Source organism: Thermobia domestica, chromosome 10 (genome assembly GCF_964235325.1).
Source record: "Thermobia domestica chromosome 10, izTheDome1.hap1.1, whole genome shotgun sequence".
Classification (NCBI taxonomy): domain Eukaryota; kingdom Metazoa; phylum Arthropoda; class Insecta; order Zygentoma; family Lepismatidae; genus Thermobia; species Thermobia domestica.
In genome coordinates, this window is record NC_137463.1 from 38,743,553 (window position 1) to 38,760,977 (window position 17,425).

The following is a 17,425-nucleotide window of genomic DNA, read 5'->3' on the forward strand; positions in this document are numbered from 1 at the left end:
CAAATGTGATGGCATTATAGACAGGTGTAAGTATAAATTTCAGCAAACAACATATACATCATTACATACGATTAATATAAACTAGCATCAATTACCCGCTTTGCTGGGTTAAATTAAGAGAAAATATAATATGTTTCGATAGTCAGTCACTTTTTACTATTACTAAAGCGCTCTTCGGTTATTTTCGATGATTTTTATATTTCAGTCCCCTCCCCTCATATGTTGTGTGGCTGAATTTAGACTGAAATGGCATCGGAAGTGTCATTGTTTATCATAGCAATCCCGTAAACTATGGATTTGGCACTAATATTGGTCATTTGGATGATTTTTATATTTCTCCTCCTTCCTCACCCCGTGTTGCGAGACAACGCATCGAAAGTGTCATTGTTCATTTCAGCGACACTGGAAACTGTGGATTCGACACTGATATTGGTGATTTGGATCATTTTTATATATCTCCCTCCCCTCCCCCAAGTTGCGGGACTGAATTTGGACGTAAACGGCATTGGAAGTGTTACTGTTCAACTCAGCGACCCCGAAAACTATGGATTTGCCACGAATATTGGTCATTCTAGATCATTTTTATATATATATCTTTCCTTCCTCCTCCGCCAAGCTATGAGGCTGAATTTGTATTTAAACAGCATCGGACGTGTTACTGTTTATCTCAGCGACCCCGAAAACTACAGACTTGACACTAATATCAATAATTTTCGATCATTCATAAATGTTTCTTCTCCTCCTCCCTAAGTAGCACCGTCAAAGTAAAATAACAAAAGTCATCCCAGGCTCAAACCTCATCTATGTTAAAAATTTTGATTGAGATCAGTCGGGTGGTTCAAGAGGTATTAAGTTTTATTTATTTTTATTTATATCTCCCTGTGAGTTATTAAGTCACAAACCTAGTCACTTTTATTTTTATTTATATTGAAGTCACAAAGACAAACACTTTAATTTTTATTTTTTGTAGTAAAATGGCAAAAAATTGTGCCAGGCCCGAAACTCATCTGTGTTAAAAATTTGATCGAGATCGGTCGGATGGTTCAAGAGTTATTAAGTTTTATTTATTTTTATTTATATCTCCCCCTTCCCTACGTTCTACCGTCAAGGTGAAATCATAAAAACTTTCCAGTCCCAAAATTAATCTATGTTGAAACTTTGATTGAGATCGGTTGGGTGGTGCAAGAGTTATTAAGTCACAAACCTAATCACTTTTATTTTTATTTATGTTAATTTTTGTATATCTCCCTCTTCTCCTCCTCCCCTATGTCACTCCGTCAAAGTGAAATGATAAAAAAAAATATACATCCCAGGCACAAACCTAATCTATGTTAAAAATTTGATCAAGATTGGTAATTTGGTTCAAATGTTATTTAGTTTAATTTATTTTTTCTAACTCCCTCTTCTCCCCCTCTCCTAAGCTCTACCGTCAAAGTGAAATGATAAAAACATTCCCAGGGCCGAACATCATCCATGTTGAAAATTTGATCGAGATCGGTTGACTGGTTCAAAAGATTAGGAGTGACAAACATAGTCACTTTGAATATTTAATATGGATTACAAAGTTTTTATACACTCAAATTATATTTATTGAAATATTACTCATTCAATGAATTTTTAATTTAAAGTTAGTTGTTATTATAACCTGGCAATAGTCCGCATTTAATCGTGCTTTTAAACACCGTTATATAACTTACTTTAAACTTTGTTGTCTGAAAATTCCTTCCAATTTCTAAGCTTTCGGATTTTCTTGGAACCTTGTTTACGGAGATAAAAATAAGATTACATTTTTAACAGTGTAATCGGTAGTAATCGACAAGGTGTTTCTCACTGACTATTTCTTCATATTTTCTTGAGTGCTTGCTACACTTCACTTTTATCTTCCATGAACAAGGCTATAGAAAAGAGCCGAAAGCTTGGAAATGTTAGGAATTTTCAACATTCAAAATTTAAACTAAGTGAAATGGTTGTTAATACTCTTGAACATGTTAGCATACTATCTAAAGTCGTTATAGATTTTATAGAGTTTGGCCTTAATGTCTAAGTATATAGACTTACGAAGAGCATTACTCACTTCTAATTTAGAAACTCTAACAAAGATAACAGTAAATGATCATCAAAAGTTAAACAACGTTGGTAAGTAGTGAGTTAGAAGCAGGATATTAGAGATAGAATAGTTTCCATAATCACAGCGGCTAGTTGATTATTTTACAGGAAAGAACAAACAACATTGAATTACTTTAGAACATTTCAATGCCTTGTGAATAAAATCAACGTTTTTATAGCCGAATTATTCTTTAATTATAATTATTTGATGAAACATGTCGAATGTTTTATTCTAATTCTAAAACCATTGGTAAAATACTAGATAACTGTTTATTCTAATTCTAAGAACACTAATAAAACATTCAAAAAAGTGAGGAATACCATATAGAGGCAGGGATCTTAGTATGTTTCCATTGTTTCCTCATTACTTCTTTTAAACTACTCTGAACAATGTTCTTAGAATAAGAATTCGGTAAATAACATGTTAACTTTATTCAGGAAAAGCATCAGAGTTTTTCCAAAGGTTTGTACTATTGAGTGTTAGTGACTTACTTCTCACCGCCCATCATGTTCAATAGTTCCTGATAAGTCCTTCCTTTGAGGAAAGGATAGAATTCTGCCTTCCAAGACGATTGAATCGAATTGATTGCTTTCACCAAATATTTATCTGACTTTCGAATACCATCCTAAAATAGGAAACAGAATGTATTAACATAATACAAATAAATTAATATACAGTAAAACCTGTCTTTAGTGGAAGTGAACGGGATTCGCAAAAATTTCCGTTTAAGATAGGTTTCCGGTTAACAAAGGTAAAACCGATGCAAAAGAAAAACCATGCATGTAATGGACATACTGAAATTAAATAAAATGTACGTACCTTAGTCGATTTACAGTCTTTATCTCTACTACGAATTACTACACGCAAAACTTAACAATGAACAGCAACAAATACTGTACAGACGTTAACTTCCAATAACCAAGGATTTTCTGTACATATCGCCGCTTGACTCTTTAAAACTGGAAAAAGGGGCCGTTGTCATAGAAACCACTGTTGCCATAACAACGAATCCTGTCACCGCTCGTCAATCTAAAACTGATTGAAAAAAAAAAAAAAATCTGCAACAAAAGTGATGCACAGAATAAGTCGTGAGTGGGAACCCTTCACCCCTGGTAGGGATGTTCATGAAGCTATCAGCTTATGCCTAATTATATTGGAATATAATTTCCATTTCTTAATTTCGAAACATACTAGGTTCGATCGAAACGAGAAAACTTTTTATCGGACTTCTAAAGAAAATAAAATAAAATAAATAAATACATGACCGTGTTTATTACATATAGAATTCCCAGTCACGACCCCCTTTTCAGTTTTATTAAAAATAGAAGAAGAAGATGAAGAAAGGAAGAGGAAGATAGCAGAGGAAAGAGGTAAAGTAAGAAGGTGCTAAAGAGGAAACTGTTACTGGATATTTTGAGGAATATGGTAAAGGAAAGTGAATAATTATCTAATTGGGATCATTTCCAATAGCTATTGGGTGAATGTCTGGTATTAGGGTGATCAAAGATAGACACATGTTAACCCATACATCCCCGATCTAGATCCATTTGACCCCAACTACCGAATTATCCCAATCTAGCTCGGAGATAGATGAGAAAGTTTAATTTTACCGTTTATTCAATATTTCCAGAAAGTTTAGACTAATATTCAATATTTGAAAAATGAACGACGAAGTTGATGGCATGTTAGAAACGACCACAGAAAAAAAAAAAATCAGAGTATCACATATGTGTCTAAGATTTTGACTTTCACAGTTCTCTCATGATGATCATTCGTTCAGGCTACTTCAGTCCTTTTTACTTCCTTCATAGAGCCAACTTAAGTTAGTATTAACATTCAATGAGTTCAATTGATAACTACCAATAATTATAATAAATTACACATGTATGACAAGATAATGGATGCACTTAATACTAAACCTACATTTCACTCACACACACATTCATACAGGACAATGTATACTTCGGGTTGTATTTAGTTAAATTAAACTAACCTAACTACATTGCTATAGACATTTATTACATTTCAATAGAAGAAGATTTAGTTTGACATAACAAAAAATTTTAATACATGAAAAGAATGTTTCATAAACATGCACAGAAATTCGCTACTTGCAACAAGATCAAATAACACATTTCCCTTTTATATATATATATTAAAAGTTGAATTACATGAAAAAGAATTAAACCAAAGACGAAACAAGCAAAAAGAAGAAAAAAAAAAAACTTCAAGGGTCAAGATATATTTAAAATTCAATGCAATGAATACATATCGTTGCAGGCAAAAGAGAAAAAATAATTGGTTAATCATTAAAAAAAAACACTTTAGTAATATTTTATTGAGTCTTTGTCTCAATAGGAGACATATCGACAGTTTTATGAGTCTTTGTTTTTACGTCGATAATAGCTCCCTTTTTTTTTTTCCTTAACTCTCTTTACGCACTGTGGTTTGTGTCCATGAGAGTATTCAATTGGTTTTGTTTTAACTATAGACAACTAACTACTTCATATCACATATATGTTTATATTTTTCACTTTGTCACTCGACGCACTTGATCTAAAATTTCAAAGTTTGTTAATATTAAAGAAAAATTATCAAATCCAGTCACAGATATTGGGAACATATTTCCATGTTCCGGTATTCACATTAACTTATTAAACAGCTTTCAGTTCGTTGAATTTAAGATCACTAATTTTTTCCTAGTATAGATCTTGTAGTCAAAAGATTCTAAATATTGAATAGTTTGGTTTCCGATCGCAGGGGAAGGATTTGTTTCATGTTTACTGATGGAAAAAGTCGTTGGAGGGGCGCACTGTTTCGTAGGTTGTTAATTTCACTCGCAAAGTAAATTTGGGTAAGGATTAGGGTTATTCTTATTTATCTTACGACCCGCTACTTGTTTTATTCACATGCAGTAGTTAACATTATATTCCACTTTAATAGTTACAAAATTAATAACAACTCAACAAAAAGTAATTTATGACAATTTACGCGGGAATACTATATATCACAAATAGTTAATTAATACCGAGTGTCAAAAATCTATGGCAACCTAACAAGACCAGGGTAAATATCGAGCCCATTACATACATACTCGCATATATATATATATATATATATATTCATATTAATCCATACAATAAATTTCACTTTAATATTTCGTCGACGTTTAAATTCTACATAACCGTTCATATTCGACAAGTATTCATATTTTATAAATATTTATATTTATTTGGCTCAAAGACAAAACAAAAACCCTGACTATCAAAATTCACCTTTTTTCCTTCATAAGGTTGCAACATTGTATTTCATATGAATAAACCCGATAATCAATAATCATTTTCAATTTACTAAAGATCCGCGTATATATACAAAAAAAATAGCTGGTGTTATTTAATGAGTTGATATAAGAGGTGGAAAATGCAACAAATAGAGCAGGCACGTAACTCTTAAAACTATGTAAGTACATATATATATGTATATAAAAAAAAAATCAATGTTATTCGAAACTAGTGGGCCCAAACTATTAATACATACACACTATATGACCAATCAATAGAAATAAAAACCAGAAATCAGTAATCAATTGATATAAGTTGTATGATCAATGAATAACGAAGGTTTCTAGGAATCTGAAAGCATAGTGTACCTTCCCGTCAATTTCTCCCGTGGTGGATTGAATATCGCGAAAATGGTCCTGAGTTGTGCTGCAATACCTCCACGAATTGCATCCTTCGATGTCTCAGTTAGTACATACGATCGAAATAAGTGAAATGAATATTGTATGTTTTATGAGTTTCAGAAACCGGGGGGGGGGGGGCAAGGTTGAAAAATTTGAAAAAAAAAAATCTCTAAGTAATGAAGACAGAGAGAGAGATAGAAAAGAAAGAAGACGAAGAATAGGGGCGCCAAAGACTTAAGTGAGAAATAACTAACGCTACAAAGACAGAAGTCGAATTTCACTCTCAACAAATCCTTAGCCAAAATATTATTAAAATGCCAAAAGGGTGGTCTACTCAAATACGTAGACTCAAGGAGCGCCCTGCTGCCAAGGAGCAAGTCTGTGTCTTGTAAATAATAACTTCACAAGTTATTGCTTGTAAAATTATTATCTAGTAACCGTATCCGGCCCAAACCAACAGGGTCCCGAAAATCGTCCGGAAGGTTAGAGAAGGCGTTAATTTAGGATTTCAAAGGAAAAAAAAATCATCCGACCACTTGGAAACTAGAAGATTCCAGAATAGTAATGAAATTAGAGTAATAGCTAAGATATCCCTAATTAGTGATTTGCCAAAATTAAAAAAAATTAAATAAACTGAATTTTGGATCGGTGATTTCAATAACCAAAACATCACCGATAGCTACCCTGCGCAGACACGCCACAGTCTGGGATGTCGTTAATTTCCCTCATCTAATTAAACTAAGAAAAGAAACGAAAATACTTAAGGGGACTAGGGGTCGACATCCGGGTACGCTATATTTAGTAGCAGTTAATTTAATCGGATAGTCCGAACTGAGTTATATGAACACTGCACAATAAATAAATAAGGTGAGCAACAAAAAAAAAAAATCTCGGAGAGGCTATGAATGCTAAAGGTACAAATGACCGAAACCTGTACTTTTCGATGATCACAGGATATAGCAGTTGGTTTTTCTTAATTATCATTTCTGTCATCCTTTAGAAGTAATTCCCACATGATGCTACCCTGTCTATTGAAAGGCTTAAGATCTGGGGCTGTTATTATGAGGTACATAAATGCAAAGTAACACACAATTCCCAACTATAATTTACATTCAAGTAGCAAACTCGGTTGGATGAATGCACTGGTGTGGAAGTCAAAACGCGAGAGATTTTTTTTTTTTCGTAAACATATTCATATTTTCACTATATAAAATTCACTAGGCCTATCCATTTAAATATAGGGGTCGTCATCTCGTTCATATTATATATCATATTATTAACATATCATTACATTCATTCATTATCTACTAATTTTCGCACGAAGTAATATTTTATAAACACCCTATTTCGTACATTTTACACGCAGGCCATACACATATCTACATTACGTAGTAATAAATATATATATATATATAACTATCACAATCTATCACGCTCAAACCACCACACGATCACATTCATCGAACCACGTACTCTTTATTTCGAAGCACCCAAATTGTATTTACCTTGCAGGTTTAAAAAAAAAAATCATACATGTATTTACGGAAAGTTAAATTGTCAATGATTAATCTATATCTGATTTGTTGATAAAACTGAAGCAACAATGGAATTTTCGACAGCCACGGGAAAAAAGAATTTAATACTACATTTTTAAACAAACAGTAACAGCATATGGGCTTTACTTCTATTAAGAAAATAGGTGTTCTTTATTTCAGCGGATTATTCATTAACTACTGGACCTAGCAAGCTGAAATTTTCAGTACAGTAAGATCTCATGCTATTTTATACGAAGGTATACTCATCCGAACCGAAAACCATGTCCACGGGAAGTAATTTGAGAATAACTGTCCAAAATCAAACAATCTAAATCACTAAGTCATGCGATGTCGTACTGTCAACAAACAATTGACTACCGAAAACTGACGCTATGGCGCTGTAGTGGAGGCATAATTTACCGTGTACTGAAATGTATACTTGTACTCATTAATCAGAAATTTAATATTTACTCTGGTTTATTTATGTTAGAAAAATGGTACTAAATTAAAGCATATTTATACACTGTCCAAATCGAAAATTCACACACTCACACAAAACTACTAACTACATACACCACTGTTAGTACTACACATAAAGACAACTAACTAAACTAAACATGCACCATTTAGTTACATGCATGTTGACGAAAATAACCTAACACATTAAATTTAAAATACATTACTCCCTCGTCGATATATACATAGTCGGCTCTATTTAATTTAAAGGGGGTAAAATGAGAAAGGTAACACTAGGTCTAATTGACCTGACCAATTGTTTACATAATGATTGCCAAAAATTGATGCCCTGGGGGCACCTTAACGAGGTTTATGGAGGGACCCTTCCCCTGAAAGGGGAAAAGGCCCTAAAACGAACAATAACTAACCCATTCCCCTGCTAGAACTGGTTCAATTTGGAAAAGGGGATAGGAGCCCTTTTAAGCTAACTTAAGCTGCCATTATTATTATTCACTTTACAACCATCAAACCTACGTACATGCGATTACTGAATAAATAATAGAAAGTCACATTTACTTAATACACGAACAACATGCACCAAACAGGTCGTAATTTCCCTAATCCCTACTTGAGTTTGAAATAAAAAAAATAAAGTCACTCTTTCACTGTTGTCTATTCTCGATAGGCAGCAAACATGGCTTCCTAGTAAACAGAACTGGAATTTGTTATTTCACTGAATTGCAGCTTCTTTACCAAAATTTGCGGATTTTTCGGGCTCCTATTTCGTTGTAAATCTTTAACTATTGAATTACATTATATGTTACCTTAGTTGTCCTTGGAAATTGGAATTCTTCCCGAAAAATATGTAGCACAAAATTTACAAGCTGCTCCTTGCGAGATGTCTTCGATTGTTCCCATAACATTGCGCCGAAAAAGCCAGAGGTAGGAGAATTCCTCCAATCAGAACGAAAACTTTAGCCGCGGAAATTACAAAGCAAATAGAAATTTGGCAAATCCAGATATAACCGGATCTGAAAGTGACTATGGACTAGTGAGAGGGGGTGAGGGAAAGATTAGGTACCTGGCCAAAATCTACATTGGTCTGAAATTAAGGAAATTTATATCCAATAACGGAACTATGTTTCGGTATGACGTCAGAATGGTAAACCTTGTAACTATTCAAGTTATATATCCGTAAATGGGATTTACACTTAATCAAAATATAAATAAATATATTATACAGTGGGAATATGGTTACTAATGAAACCTTTGGGTTCATTATATTTAATTCGAAGTAAAGAGAGTAAATAAATTGTGTAACTAAACCGAAATTGAATTAAAAAAAAAATTACTAGGTACAGGGTGCGTAAAAAAGAAAAAATTGCCATTCTTTCAACTGTAATGGTACATTACAGTTTTCCCCAGCCCATTAACAAAATTTTGTTAGAATAACAAAATTTTGCTAATTGGGAATACTAACTAATGATGCTTGTTAAGTTAACACACTCATTCATCCCATTCAAACGTTACCAGTCACTCTAGGACAGTGTATTATATCTACTTGGGGTATTGCGCGAGTAATTCACTACGTTTATCTTCTGTACAATTGAAAATCTTTAAATTTCGAAAATTGTGAGTTCCGATACTTTCACCTTTGAGATTATACAAAACAGCGCAGTTTTTTAATAATTTTTTCAGTAGTGTTCATATAGCAATAGAACGGACAGAAGTTCCAACTGAGAAATCGACAGATACAATTCGTAAGGCTTCACTCGCTGACTAGTATATCTGATGACATTAGGCCGCAGTTTCCCGTCTATCACTTTTATTTAATATTGTTCTAGGCTCACCGTTACCACGCACTTGCGAAGGGACTGAATTCTGGGGTCGATTTACATTATTGTTACTATTATTCTGACTATTACCGTTCTCCCTTCTTCCGTACGCCCTGTTAAAATTCCTCCTGGTGTTATCGCCCCTACCCGGGTTCGATTCCATGTTGGTACGGTCATAGGGACGATAACTCCGGCGATTGTTGAACATGGGCCGATTCCTAAATAGTCGCCGGCCATTATTGTTGTTTTCTGAGCCATACCCACTAGGATAACGAGATCCAGCTTGGGTATAACTCAGGAAATCTGTCTGGCAACTTGCCGTTACCTTCGTCTTCGTCGGTTTTAGAATTTTTGCCTGTCGGGCGAAGTATCGTTTTGGTGGACCACCAACTTCCTTGCCGCACAAGGCAGCTAAACGTGAGGTGACTTCTTGCACCGTTTGGCACAAGTGGGACGCTATGGCCCGGGACTCATCGGGTGGAAGAGCGTTAACTATAATATCTACAAGTTCAGCCTGAGAGGGATGTTCAGCTATCTGATAATATAGTTCGATAATTTTCCAAGCATAGTCCAAGAGGGACCCATACTTGGAGCGATCATACCGGAGTGATTTTAAGTTTCTCTTTTGGAGCCGTTCGATGTGCTCATTACAATATTCTTCTTTGAAAAGAATCAAAAAATCACTAAACGTCCGGATTTGGTATTTAACCGAAGCAAACCATGCGCCCGAAGCGGCGATCAAACATTTTTCAACTATCTGCAGGCGTTCCCCATCAGTAAGTTTATACATGTCTAAATATTGCTGCAGTCTCCGCAGGAAAACTCGAGGTAACCCGTTAGTAATGTTCCCATCGAAAGTGGGAAAACGTTCAATATCCCGGAGGGAAACTTTAGAGCTCATACTATACGGGGCAGGAAAAGAATCCAGTGGAATCAACGCGTTATCCTGAGCAGTTGGGGTTGTCACCGGATTTGCCACCGACGGAGTGGTCACTGAACTGAACGCTCCCATATGACCAAGAGAGGTTTTGTAATTTGTGTTGACCATGTAAGGTTCAAACTTAGGACCCACCACGGTAGTAACCGACGGTCCGGCACATCTCCTTTCCCCTCCTGGCAGCACGCTGTACGATTGTACCATTCCAAAGGTAGAGTGAGCATTTACGCTAGTGACTGTTGTAGTCACAACACTCGACTGCATCGGTACATCAAACTTACTCAACCATGATTTCGAGGTTGGCTGATGCGGGGGGCAATACATTGCTGTGTCCCGTGCATCAGGCAACACTTGACTCTTACCCGGGAGGACGTTACTTGTTTCTGGGAGAATTTTCCCTGGAGAATCGCCATCAGGAAAAGGATAGGAGATATCAGACTTGGCGATTTGCAATTTAGTAATATTCCCCTTAATACTGTCTACTTCGGTTTGAATTCGACTAATTTTTTGGTCAACCGACTCTAGTTTAGTTTCTATTGATAGGTCGGATATTACAACATTCAATCTACTTATTTCAGCCTGCTGCTGTTCAACTTTTTGTTCGATGTCACCAAATCTTTTGTTTGTACTCTCAAACCTTATATCTATTTCGTTGAATTTCTCATTTGTTTCGTCTCTGAGCTGCTCGGTGGACTGTTGGGCCCGGTATCTAACCTGCTCCAGTTCAGTAGATGTTTGCTCTTTCAATTTGCTCATCGAAGAAGCAAAGTCTAAACAGATCTGGTCAATTTTATTGTTTAATACCTCGAATCGAGCGTCGGTCTCTCGTTTCGAGGTATCAAACTTCTCATTTATTTCACGTCTCATTTCTGCATTCTCACGCCTCATTTCTGTATTATTTTGTTCCATGTTAGAAAATTTTTCATTCATCATTTCCATCATCTGGCGAATTAATGCAGACGTGTCAGACCCTCCAGATGACATTCCTTCCTTCGGGTTTGCCGTCTGATCCCGAGAATCACTTTGATTTTTACTCTTTTCCTCATCGTCGAGGTCAGATATCTCCGCTGGAGATATTTGGCCTCGGTTCTTTTCACACTCCTCACAATATTTCATTATTTCGCCGGTTTGAACTTTTTCTGCATTTTCAGCAGTATCGTCCAAATTGGAGCAAACAAAGTGGATCCATTTTAGTCCACAACCGGTACATCTTATAAGTCTCCGCGGGGCGCGAGATCTTTTCTCTTTTTCGTTTAATGTGCATTGAGTGCACGTGACATCACACTCGTCCTGTGACACAACAACCTTTTTTGTTGCCATAGTTTTGAGACACTTTACACTTTACAAAAGACAAGATATATATCAGAAATACACATATACTATAAAATACTTATTCGCTATCCAGACAAGTATTATTCATAAATTAAAGGACTCCCATTCTCTTTCCTTCCTTGAAACCCTTCTAGCGTTTAGTTCTATTTTAGAAAAATTTTGACACTCCTTCTCTTTTTCCCCCTTAGAAAAGGAAACAAAAATGACAAAGTAGCCAACGACTCTACTTGTTTCACTTGACTATAAAATTTCTCGTATTAATTTCAATGTTGTAATCAATTCAACATGCCTTCAACCGCACTCTTTGACATTCTTAAAAAAATTTCAAATCTATCGGTCGCCATTTAAACGGAGATCCGTTGCCATGGAAACAAACGTTGTCATGACAAACATTCTTGTCGCGGTTCACCAATTCAAGCTGATTGGCATGATAACTGGTATTATTCAATAAGCATTTTCAGATCCGTTACCACAGTAAACATGCGTTACCATGGCAACAATCTTGTCACGTGTCGCCATTCTAAAACTGGAAAAAGGGGCCGTTGTCATAGAAACCACTGTTGCCATAACAACGAATCCTGTCACCGCTCGTCAATCTAAAACTGATTGAAAAAAAAAAAATCTGCAACAAAAGTGATGCACAGAATAAGTCGTGAGTGGGAACCCTTCACCCCTGGTAGGGATGTTCATGAAGCTATCAGCTTATGCCTAATTATATTGGAATATAATTTCCATTTCTTAATTTCGAAACATACTAGGTTCGATCGAAACGAGAAAACTTTTTATCGGACTTCTAAAGAAAATAAAATAAAATAAATAAATACATGACCGTGTTTATTACATATAGAATTCCCAGTCACGACCCCCTTTTCAGTTTTATTAAAAATAGAAGAAGAAGATGAAGAAAGGAAGAGGAAGATAGCAGAGGAAAGAGGTAAAGTAAGAAGGTGCTAAAGAGGAAACTGTTACTGGATATTTTGAGGAATATGGTAAAGGAAAGTGAATAATTATCTAATTGGGATCATTTCCAATAGCTATTGGGTGAATGTCTGGTATTAGGGTGATCAAAGATAGACACATGTTAACCCATACATCCCCGATCTAGATCCATTTGACCCCAACTACCGAATTATCCCAATCTAGCTCGGAGATAGATGAGAAAGTTTAATTTTACCGTTTATTCAATATTTCCAGAAAGTTTAGACTAATATTCAATATTTGAAAAATGAACGACGAAGTTGATGGCATGTTAGAAACGACCACAGAAAAAAAAAATCAGAGTATCACATATGTGTCTAAGATTTTGACTTTCACAGTTCTCTCATGATGATCATTCGTTCAGGCTACTTCAGTCCTTTTTACTTCCTTCATAGAGCCAACTTAAGTTAGTATTAACATTCAATGAGTTCAATTGATAACTACCAATAATTATAATAAATTACACATGTATGACAAGATAATGGATGCACTTAATACTAAACCTACATTTCACTCACACACACATTCATACAGGACAATGTATACTTCGGGTTGTATTTAGTTAAATTAAACTAACCTAACTACATTGCTATAGACATTTATTACATTTCAATAGAAGAAGATTTAGTTTGACATAACAAAAAATTTTAATACATGAAAAGAATGTTTCATAAACATGCACAGAAATTCGCTACTTGCAACAAGATCAAATAACACATTTCCCTTTTATATATATATATTAAAAGTTGAATTACATGAAAAAGAATTAAACCAAAGACGAAACAAGCAAAAAGAAGAAAAAAAAACTTCAAGGGTCAAGATATATTTAAAATTCAATGCAATGAATACATATCGTTGCAGGCAAAAGAGAAAAAATAATTGGTTAATCATTAAAAAAAAACACTTTAGTAATATTTTATTGAGTCTTTGTCTCAATAGGAGACATATCGACAGTTTTATGAGTCTTTGTTTTTACGTCGATAATAGCTCCCTTTTTTTTTTCCTTAACTCTCTTTACGCACTGTGGTTTGTGTCCATGAGAGTATTCAATTGGTTTTGTTTTAACTATAGACAACTAACTACTTCATATCACATATATGTTTATATTTTTCACTTTGTCACTCGACGCACTTGATCTAAAATTTCAAAGTTTGTTAATATTAAAGAAAAATTATCAAATCCAGTCACAGATATTGGGAACATATTTCCATGTTCCGGTATTCACATTAACTTATTAAACAGCTTTCAGTTCGTTGAATTTAAGATCACTAATTTTTTCCTAGTATAGATCTTGTAGTCAAAAGATTCTAAATATTGAATAGTTTGGTTTCCGATCGCAGGGGAAGGATTTGTTTCATGTTTACTGATGGAAAAAGTCGTTGGAGGGGCGCACTGTTTCGTAGGTTGTTAATTTCACTCGCAAAGTAAATTTGGGTAAGGATTAGGGTTATTCTTATTTATCTTACGACCCGCTACTTGTTTTATTCACATGCAGTAGTTAACATTATATTCCACTTTAATAGTTACAAAATTAATAACAACTCAACAAAAAGTAATTTATGACAATTTACGCGGGAATACTATATATCACAAATAGTTAATTAATACCGAGTGTCAAAAATCTATGGCAACCTAACAAGACCAGGGTAAATATCGAGCCCATTACATACATACTCGCATATATATATATATATATATATATATATTCATATTAATCCATACAATAAATTTCACTTTAATATTTCGTCGACGTTTAAATTCTACATAACCGTTCATATTCGACAAGTATTCATATTTTATAAATATTTATATTTATTTGGCTCAAAGACAAAACAAAAACCCTGACTATCAAAATTCACCTTTTTTCCTTCATAAGGTTGCAACATTGTATTTCATATGAATAAACCCGATAATCAATAATCATTTTCAATTTACTAAAGATCCGCGTATATATACAAAAAAAATAGCTGGTGTTATTTAATGAGTTGATATAAGAGGTGGAAAATGCAACAAATAGAGCAGGCACGTAACTCTTAAAACTATGTAAGTACATATATATATGTATATAAAAAAAAATCAATGTTATTCGAAACTAGTGGGCCCAAACTATTAATACATACACACTATATGACCAATCAATAGAAATAAAAACCAGAAATCAGTAATCAATTGATATAAGTTGTATGATCAATGAATAACGAAGGTTTCTAGGAATCTGAAAGCATAGTGTACCTTCCCGTCAATTTCTCCCGTGGTGGATTGAATATCGCGAAAATGGTCCTGAGTTGTGCTGCAATACCTCCACGAATTGCATCCTTCGATGTCTCAGTTAGTACATACGATCGAAATAAGTGAAATGAATATTGTATGTTTTATGAGTTTCAGAAACCGGGGGGGGGGCAAGGTTGAAAAATTTGAAAAAAAAATCTCTAAGTAATGAAGACAGAGAGAGAGATAGAAAAGAAAGAAGACGAAGAATAGGGGCGCCAAAGACTTAAGTGAGAAATAACTAACGCTACAAAGACAGAAGTCGAATTTCACTCTCAACAAATCCTTAGCCAAAATATTATTAAAATGCCAAAAGGGTGGTCTACTCAAATACGTAGACTCAAGGAGCGCCCTGCTGCCAAGGAGCAAGTCTGTGTCTTGTAAATAATAACTTCACAAGTTATTGCTTGTAAAATTATTATCTAGTAACCGTATCCGGCCCAAACCAACAGGGTCCCGAAAATCGTCCGGAAGGTTAGAGAAGGCGTTAATTTAGGATTTCAAAGGAAAAAAAAATCATCCGACCACTTGGAAACTAGAAGATTCCAGAATAGTAATGAAATTAGAGTAATAGCTAAGATATCCCTAATTAGTGATTTGCCAAAATTAAAAAAAATTAAATAAACTGAATTTTGGATCGGTGATTTCAATAACCAAAACATCACCGATAGCTACCCTGCGCAGACACGCCACAGTCTGGGATGTCGTTAATTTCCCTCATCTAATTAAACTAAGAAAAGAAACGAAAATACTTAAGGGGACTAGGGGTCGACATCCGGGTACGCTATATTTAGTAGCAGTTAATTTAATCGGATAGTCCGAACTGAGTTATATGAACACTGCACAATAAATAAATAAGGTGAGCAACAAAAAAAAAAAATCTCGGAGAGGCTATGAATGCTAAAGGTACAAATGACCGAAACCTGTACTTTTCGATGATCACAGGATATAGCAGTTGGTTTTTCTTAATTATCATTTCTGTCATCCTTTAGAAGTAATTCCCACATGATGCTACCCTGTCTATTGAAAGGCTTAAGATCTGGGGCTGTTATTATGAGGTACATAAATGCAAAGTAACACACAATTCCCAACTATAATTTACATTCAAGTAGCAAACTCGGTTGGATGAATGCACTGGTGTGGAAGTCAAAACGCGAGAGATTTTTTTTTTTCGTAAACATATTCATATTTTCACTATATAAAATTCACTAGGCCTATCCATTTAAATATAGGGGTCGTCATCTCGTTCATATTATATATCATATTATTAACATATCATTACATTCATTCATTATCTACTAATTTTCGCACGAAGTAATATTTTATAAACACCCTATTTCGTACATTTTACACGCAGGCCATACACATATCTACATTACGTAGTAATAAATATATATATATATATAACTATCACAATCTATCACGCTCAAACCACCACACGATCACATTCATCGAACCACGTACTCTTTATTTCGAAGCACCCAAATTGTATTTACCTTGCAGGTTTAAAAAAAAAAATCATACATGTATTTACGGAAAGTTAAATTGTCAATGATTAATCTATATCTGATTTGTTGATAAAACTGAAGCAACAATGGAATTTTCGACAGCCACGGGAAAAAAGAATTTAATACTACATTTTTAAACAAACAGTAACAGCATATGGGCTTTACTTCTATTAAGAAAATAGGTGTTCTTTATTTCAGCGGATTATTCATTAACTACTGGACCTAGCAAGCTGAAATTTTCAGTACAGTAAGATCTCATGCTATTTTATACGAAGGTATACTCATCCGAACCGAAAACCATGTCCACGGGAAGTAATTTGAGAATAACTGTCCAAAATCAAACAATCTAAATCACTAAGTCATGCGATGTCGTACTGTCAACAAACAATTGACTACCGAAAACTGACGCTATGGCGCTGTAGTGGAGGCATAATTTACCGTGTACTGAAATGTATACTTGTACTCATTAATCAGAAATTTAATATTTACTCTGGTTTATTTATGTTAGAAAAATGGTACTAAATTAAAGCATATTTATACACTGTCCAAATCGAAAATTCACACACTCACACAAAACTACTAACTACATACACCACTGTTAGTACTACACATAAAGACAACTAACTAAACTAAACATGCACCATTTAGTTACATGCATGTTGACGAAAATAACCTAACACATTAAATTTAAAATACATTACTCCCTCGTCGATATATACATAGTCGGCTCTATTTAATTTAAAGGGGGTAAAATGAGAAAGGTAACACTAGGTCTAATTGACCTGAC

General features: G+C 34.5%; 1 protein-coding gene across 4 annotated transcripts in view; it reads right to left on the reverse strand.

The window, feature by feature from the left end:
* Positions 1–17,425, reverse strand: part of LOC145662452 (dipeptidyl peptidase 1-like) — a 92,769-nt gene that overhangs the window by 52,620 nt on the left and 22,724 nt on the right. For all 4 annotated transcript variants that reach the window (XM_081728041.1, XM_081728043.1, XM_081728042.1 and 1 more), the window contains one exon: positions 2,599–2,732. In XM_081728041.1, the coding sequence (XP_081584167.1) occupies positions 2,599–2,732 (134 nt within the window). The remainder of the gene's footprint in view (positions 1–2,598; positions 2,733–17,425) is intronic.